Source organism: Oncorhynchus gorbuscha, unplaced genomic scaffold, assembly GCF_021184085.1.
Source record: "Oncorhynchus gorbuscha isolate QuinsamMale2020 ecotype Even-year unplaced genomic scaffold, OgorEven_v1.0 Un_scaffold_640, whole genome shotgun sequence".
NCBI classification, from domain to species: Eukaryota; Metazoa; Chordata; class Actinopteri; order Salmoniformes; family Salmonidae; genus Oncorhynchus; species Oncorhynchus gorbuscha.
Window position 1 is genome coordinate 246,961 of NW_025745749.1, and position 8,040 is coordinate 255,000.

The 8,040-nt window shown below is 53.7% G+C and overlaps 1 protein-coding gene and 1 long non-coding RNA gene across 3 annotated transcripts in view; both read left to right on the forward strand.

The window, feature by feature from the left end:
- Window positions 1–2,428, forward strand: part of tmem8b (transmembrane protein 8B) — a 197,274-nt gene extending 194,846 nt beyond the window's left edge. For both annotated transcript variants that reach the window (XM_046335000.1, XM_046335001.1), the window contains one exon: window positions 914–2,428. In XM_046335000.1, the coding sequence (XP_046190956.1) occupies window positions 914–1,255 (342 nt within the window). In that variant the 3' untranslated portion in view covers window positions 1,256–2,428. The remainder of the gene's footprint in view (window positions 1–913) is intronic.
- A 323-nt stretch (window positions 2,429–2,751) lies between these two features.
- LOC124019614 overlaps window positions 2,752–8,040 on the forward strand; it is a 5,674-nt gene continuing 385 nt past the window's right edge. The window contains exons 1-3 of the long non-coding RNA XR_006835812.1: window positions 2,752–3,522; window positions 4,557–4,613; window positions 4,929–8,040. The exon at window positions 4,929–8,040 is cut by the window's right edge and continues 385 nt beyond it. This is a non-coding gene — a long non-coding RNA (uncharacterized LOC124019614). The remainder of the gene's footprint in view (window positions 3,523–4,556; window positions 4,614–4,928) is intronic.

The following is an 8,040-nucleotide window of genomic DNA, read 5'->3' on the forward strand; positions in this document are numbered from 1 at the left end:
TCCCCCTCCCTCCCCAACTATCTGTGTCTCACCCCTCCCTCCCCAACTATCTGTCTCCCCCTCCCTCCCCAACTATCTGTCTCCCCCCTCCCTCCCCAACTATCTGTGTCTCCCCCTCCCTCCCCAACTATCTGCCCCCCCCTCCCCAACTATCTGTGTCCCCCCTCCCTCCCCAACTATCTGTCTCCCCCTCCCTCCCCAACTATCTGTGTCTCCCCCTCCCTCCCCAACTATCTGTCTCCCCCTCCCTCCCCAACTATCTGTGTCCCCCCTCCCTCCCCAACTATCTGTCTCCCCCCTCCCTCCCCAACTATCTGTCTCCCCCCTCCCTCCCCAACTATCTGTGTCTCCCCCTCCCTCCCCAACTATCTGTCTCCCCTCCCTCCCTCCCCAACTATCTGTCTCCCCCCTCCCTCCCCAACTATCTGTCTCCTCCCCTCCCTCCCCAACTATCTGTCTCCCCCTCCCTCCCCAACTATCTGTGTCTCCCCCCCCTCCCCAACTATCTGTCTCCCCCCTCCCTCCCCAACTATCTGTGTCCCCCCCCTCCCTCCCCAACTATCTGTCTCCCCCCCCTCCCTCCCCAACTATCTGTGTCCCCCCTCCCTCCCCAACTATCTGTGTCCCCCCTCCCTCCCCAACTATCTGTGTGTCCCCCTCCCTCCCCAACAATCTGTGTCTCCCCCTCCCTCCCCAACTATCTGTCTCCCCCTCCCTCCCCAACTATCTGTGTCTCCCCCTCCCTCCCCAACTATCTGTGTCCCCCTCCCTCCCCAACTATCTGTGTCTCCCCCTCCCTCCCCAACTATCTGTGTCCCCCCTCCCTCCCCAACTATCTCTGTCTCCCCCTCCCTCCCCAACTATCTGTCTCCCCCTCCCTCCCCAACTATCTGTCTCCCCCCTTCCCCTCCAGACGGTGCGTACAGTGCGACGGCGGCGATGTTACCCTCCGACCTGGAAGCGCTGGGCGTTCTTTCTGTTCCCGGGGACGATGATAGCGGTTTCAGCCGTGGCGCTCTATGCCTTCGTGGAGACAGAGGACAACTACTTCTACATACACTCTATTTGGCACATGCTGATCGCCGGCAGCGTGGGCTTCCTGCTCCCTCCCCGCGCCAAGCCCCGCACCAAGCTCACACCTCTGAAACGTCGGAGGGGGTGTGGCTACCAGCTGTGCGTCAACGAGCACGAGGAGATGGGATTGGTGGACCCGGTCCCTGCCATAGTCGCTATCAATAGTATTAGTATCAGCTGATGCCTGAGATCAGTAACTCTGACTGACTGTACCAGCTGAAGAGAGGTTCTAGCACCTACTGACTGACTGTACCAGATGGACACGGGATCTAGCACCTATTGACTGACTGTACCAGCTGGACATGGGATCTAGCACCTATTGACTGACTGTACCAGCTGAAGAGAGGTTCTAGCACCTACTGACTGACTGTACCAGATGGACATAGGATCTAGCACCTATTGACTGACTGTACCAGCTGGACACGGGATCTAGCACCTACTGACTGACTGTACCAGCAGGACATGGGATCTAGCACCTACTGACTGACTGACTGTACCAGCTAGACATGGGATATAACATCTACTGACTCACTGACTGTACCAGCTGGACATCGGATATAGCACCTACTGACTGACTGACTGTACCAGCTGGATGTGGGATCTAGCACCTACTGACTGACTGACTGTACCAGCTGAATGTGGGATTTAGCAGCTACTGACTGACTGTACGAGCTGGACATGGGATATAGCACCTACTGACTGACTGAACCAGCTGGACATGGGATATAGCACCTACTGACTGACTGTACCAGCTGGACATGGGATATAGCACCTACTGACTGACTAAACTGTACCAGCTGGATGTGGGATCTAGCACCTACTGACTGACTGTACCAGCTGGACATGGGATATAGCACCTACTGACTGACTGACTGTACCAGCTGGACATGGGATATAGCACCTACTGACTGACTGACTGTACCCGCTGGACATGGGATATAACACCTACTGACTGACTGACTGTACCAGCTGGATGTGGGATCTATCACGTACTGACTGAGTGTACCAGCCGAGGATGGGATCTATCACGTACTGACTGACTTCCAGCCGAGGATGAGATCTATCACGTACTGACTGAGTGTACCAGCCGAGGATGGGATCTAGCCCTAACTCTGACTGACTGTACCAGCTGATTAAATCACTGACTGACTGTACCAGCTGATTAAATCACTGACTGACTGTACCAGCTGATTATATAACTGACTGACTCTACCAGCTGGCACGGCGATGGGATCTAAAACCTACTAACTGTCTGACTGATGGACTTTCTGACCGACTGTCTGACTGATTAGCTGGCTGACTGGCTAGGCTGACTGACTGACTGACTGACTGGCTGGCTGGCTGGCTGGCTGACTGGCTGACTGGCTGACTGGCTGGCTGGCTGACTTACTGACTGATTGGCTGGCTGGCTGGCTGGCTGGCTGACTGGCTGGCTGGCTGGCTGACTGGCTGACTGATTGGCTGGCTGGCTGACTGGCTGTCTGACTAGCTGGCTGACTGATTGGCTGGCTGATTGGCTGGCTGATTGGCTGGCTGGCTGACTGACTGGCTGGCTGGCTGGCTGGCTAACTGGCTGACTTCCTGACTGATTGGTTGGCTGATTGGCTGGCTGGCTGGCTGGCTGGCTGGCTGGCTGACTGACTGGCTGTCTGGCTGGCTGACTGACTGGCTGACTTCCTGACTGATTGGCTGGCTGGCTGGCTGACTGGCGGACTTCCTGACTGATTGGCTGGCTGGCTGGCTGGCTGGCTGGCTGGCTGACTGGCTGGCTGACTGGCTGGCTGACTGTCCTTCCATTGCCTTCTCTCCCCGGGGATTCAGACGGGAAAACAAAGCCAGAGAACTTGAACCAACTGTAATGTAACTAGTTAAAGCAGGCGACACACTTGAGTCTGTCTGTCTGTCTGTCTGTCTGTTAAAGCCATGATTATTCAATACTACCATAATTATATTATTCTATTGATCTGTTATAGTCATGATTATTCAACACCACCATAATTATATTATTCTGTTGACATTGTTGGGGTTGTGAACGTACAGTACAGTAAGAGACTATTGTTTGTGGATACTGTACTTTTTAAAGACGAAGCTGAGAACACTGCTGCTACCTGACGGTGACTGTAACATTAGGTCTGTAGGGTGCCCATATTAGGACAGCGTCAATCACAGCAGTCGTTATTAGGTCCTGGTCAGACTGAGGATGCCCTAATACAGACACCATAGGTGTGTTATTTAACAATGGTTTTCATTCCAAATGGCACCTTGTTCCCTTTGTAGCAGAACTATTGTTGACCAGGGCCTACAGTGTTGACCAGGGCCTACGGTGTTGACCAGGGCCTACGGTGTTGACCAGGTCCTACGGTGTTGACCAGGGCCTACGGTGTTGACCAGGGCCTACGGTGTTGACCAGGGCCTACGGTGTTGACCAGGGCCTACAGTGTTGACCAGGTCCTACGGCTGCTGGTGTTGACCAGGGCCTACGGTGTTGACCAGGGCCTACGGTGTTGACCAGGTCCTACGGTGTTGACCAGGGCCTACGGTGTTGACCAGGGCCTACGGTGTTGACCAGGGCCTACGGTGTTGACCAGGTCCTACGGCTGCTGGTGTTGACCAGGGCCTACGGTGTTGACCAGGGCCTACGGTGTTGACCAGGTCCTACGGTGTTGACCAGGTCCTACGGTGTTGACCAGGGCCTACGGTGTTGACCAGTGCCTACGGTGTTGACCAGGTCCTACGGTGTTGACCAGGTCCTACGGTGTTGACCAGGGCCTACGGTGTTGACCAGGTCCTACGGTGTTGACCAGGGCCTACGGTGTTGACCAGGTCCTACGGTGTTGACCAGGGCCTACGGTGTTGACCAGGGCCTACGGTGTTGACCAGGTCCTACGGTGTTGACCAGGGCCTATGGTGTTGACCAGGTCCTACAGTGTTGACCAGGGCCTACGGTGTTGACCAGGGCCTACGGTGTTGACCAGGTCATACGGCTGCTGGTGTTGACCAGGTCCTACGGCTGCTGGTGTTGACCAGGTCCTACAGTGTTGACCAGGGCCTACGGTGTTGACCAGGGCCTACGGTGTTGACCAGGTCCTACGGCTGCTGGTGTTGACCAGGGCCTACGGTGATGACCAGGGCCTACAGTGTTGACCAGGTCCTACGGCTGCTGGTGTTGACCAGGTCCTACGGCTGCTGGTGTTGACCAGGTCCTACGGCTGCTGGTGTTGACCAGGTCCTACGGCTGCTGGTGTTGACCAGGTCCTACGGCTGCTGGTGTTGACCAGGTCCTACAGTGTTGACCAGGGCCTACAGTGTTGACCAGGTCCTACAGTGTTGACCAGGTCCTACAGTGTTGACCAGGGCCTACGGCTGCTGGTGTTGACCAGGTCCTACAGTGTTGACCAGGTCCTACAGTGTTGACCAGGTCCTACAGTGTTGACCAGGTCCTACAGTGTTGACCAGGTCCTACGGCTGCTGGTGTTGACCAGGTCCTACAGTGTTGACCAGGTCCTACAGTGTTGACCAGGTCCTACAGTGTTGACCAGGTCCTACAGTGTTGACCAGGTCATACGGCTGCTGGTGTTGACCAGGACCTACAGCTGCTGGTGTTGACCAGGTCCTACAGTGTTGACCAGGGCCTATGGTGTTGACCAGGGCCTACGGTGTTGACCAGAGCCTACGGTGTTGACCAGGTCCTACGGCTGCTGGTGTTGACCAGGGCCTACGGTGATGACCAGTGCCTACAGTGTTGACCAGGTCCTACGGCTGTTGGTGTTGACCAGGTCCTACGGCTGCTGGTGTTGACCAGGTCCTACGGCTGCTGGTGTTGACCAGGTCCTACGGCTGCTGGTGTTGACCAGGTCCTACGGCTGCTGGTGTTGACCAGGTCCTACAGTGTTGACCAGGGCCTACAGTGTTGACCAGGTCCTACAGTGTTGACCAGGTCCTACAGTGTTGACCAGGTCCTACGGCTGCTGGTGTTGACCAGGTCCTACAGTGTTGACCAGGTCCTACAGTGTTGACCAGTTCCTACAGTGTTGACCAGGTCCTACAGTGTTGACCAGGTCCCACGGCTGCTGGTGTTGACCAGGTCCTACAGTGTTGACCAGGGGCTACAGTGTTGACCAGGTCCTACAGTGTTGACACAGGTCCTACAGTGTTGACCAGGTCCTACAGTGTTGACCAGGTCCTACAGTGTTGACCAGGGCCTACGGCTGCTGGTGTTGACCAGGTCCTACAGTGTTGACCAGGGCCTACAGTGTTGACCAGGTCCTACAGTGTTGACCAAGTCCTACAGTGTTGACCAGGTCCTACAGTGTTGACCAGGTCCTACGGCTGCTGGTGTTGACCAGGTCCTACAGTGTTGACCAGGGCCTACGGTGTTGACCAGGGCCTACGGTGTTGACCAGGTCCTACGGCTGCTGGTGTTGACCAGGGCCTACGGTGATGACCAGGGCCTACAGTGTTGACCAGGTCCTACGGCTGCTGGTGTTGACCAGGTCCTACGGCTGCTGGTGTTGACCAGGTCCTACGGCTGCTGGTGTTGACCAGGTCCTACGGCTGCTGGTGTTGACCAGGTCCTACAGTGTTGACCAGGTCCTACAGTGTTGACCAGGTCCTACAGTGTTGACTAGGGCCTACGGCTGCTGGTGTTGACCAGGTCCTACAGTGTTGACCAGGGCCTACAGTGTTGACCAGGTCCTACAGTGTTGACCAGGTCCTACGGCTGCTGGTGTTGACCAGGTCCTACAGTGTTGACTAGGTCCTACAGTGTTGACCAGGGCCTACAGTGTTGACCAGGTCCTACAGTGTTGACCAGGTCCTACAGTGTTGACCAGGTCCTACAGTGTTGACCAGGTCCTACGGCTGCTGGTGTTGACCAGGTCCTACGGCTGCTGGTGTTGACCAGGTCCTACGGCTGCTAGTGTTGACCAGGTCCTACAGTGTTGACCAGGTCCTACAGTGTTGACCAGGTCCTACGGCTGCTGGTGTTGACCAGGTCATACGGCTGCTGGTGTTGACCAGGGCCTACGGCTGCTGCTGTTGACCAGGTCCTACAGTGTTGACCAGGTCCTACGGCTGCTGGTGTTGACCAGGTCCTACGGCTGCTGGTGTTGACCAGGTCCTACGGCTGCTGGTGTTGACCAGGTCCTACGGCTGCTGGTGTTGACCAGGTCCTACAGTGTTGACCAGGTCCTACGGCTGCTGGTGTTGACCAGGTCCTACAGCTGCTGGTGTTGACCAGGTCCTACGGCTGCTGGTGTTGACCAGGTCCTATGGCTGCTGGTGTTGACCAGGTCCTACGGCTGCTGGTGTTGACCAGGGCCTACGGCTGCTGGTGTTGACCAGGTCCTACGGCTACATAGTGTACTCTATGGGGAACAGGATGCCATTTGGAACACGGCCTCTATTGAAGACCTTTCTAGCTATGTTGATTCGTTCTGTTGTTTGTGCACGGAAATGGAATTAAATACAACAAGGGCACGTTTTTGTTATTTTTCAACATAATATATTTTGCACTGAGACACAAAAATGTGATAATACTGTACATTTTGTTTTTAGATGCGTGTATAAAGCCTCACCAGTGCCACATCGTTCAAATGTATACAATATTGTTGTACTGTGGAATGTTAATAGTCTTTTGGATTGCAATGTATCGCCTTTACACACAGTCTGCTGGTTGTCAACACTACAGGCCATAAAGTAGGGGCAGCTGACTGCCATAGAATTACCGGCCATAAAGCCTATAGAGGAATCTGCCTGCCATAGATCTGTAGTAAGGCCATAGAGGGAAGCTGACTACCATAGATCTGTAGTAAGGCCATAGAGGGGCATCTGCTTGCTATAGATCTGTAGTAAGGCCATAGAGGGAAGCTGACTACCATAGATCTGTAGTAAGGCCATAGAGGGAAGCTGACTACCATAGATCTGTAGTAAGGCCATAGAGGGAAGCTGCCTGTCATAGATCTGTAGTAAGGCCATAGAGGGAAGCTGACTACCATAGATCTGTAGTAAGGCCATAGAGGGAAGCTGACTGCCATAGATCTGTAGTAAGGCCATAGAGGGGCATCTGCTTGCCATAGATCTGTAGTAAGGCAATAGAGGGAAGCTGCCTGCCATAGATCTGTAGTAAGGCCATAGAGGGAAGCTGACTGCCATAGATCTGTAGTAAGGCCATAGAGGGAAGCTGACTGCCATAGATCTGTAGTAAGGCCATAGATGGGCAGCTGATCGTATAAATCTACTGTATGGCCATAGAGCTATAAGCCACATAAAGAGAACAGACAGTATAGGCCATAATATACAGAAGAGCAATTGAATGTTTGTAGCTACATGAATGCCGTAGAGCTGTAGTATGGCCATATAAAGGGGTAGCTGAATGTTTGTAGCTACGTGAATGCCGTAGAGCTGTAGTAAGGCCATATGAAGGGATAGCTGAATGTTTGTAGCTACGTGAATGCCGTAGAGCTGTAGTAAGGCCATATGAAGGGATAGCTGAATGTTTGTAGCTACGTGAATGCCGTAGAGCTGTAGTAAGGCCATATGAAGGGATAGCTGAATGTTTGTAGCCATGAATATTGCTACAGTTAGAGTTTAGGCCATAGAGTTACAGTAATGCTAGATGTGTTATATCCATTAGAGCTACAGTAGAGAGACATAAGTTTGACCATAGTTACAGAGAGAGACAGCTAGATGCTACAGAAGGCCAACAGGTTTATACCAGAGAGTAGTGACCATACTTACAGAGAGAGACAGCGAGATGCTACAGAAGGCTAACAGGTTTATACCAGAGAGTAGTGACCATAGTTACAGAGAGAGACAGCTAGATGCTACAGAAGGCTAACAGGTTTATACCAGAGATAGAGTAGTGACCATAGTTACAGAGAGAGACAGCTAGATGCTACAGAAGGCCAACAGGTTTATACCAGAGAGTAGTGACCATAGTTACAGAGAGAGACAGCTAGATGCTAC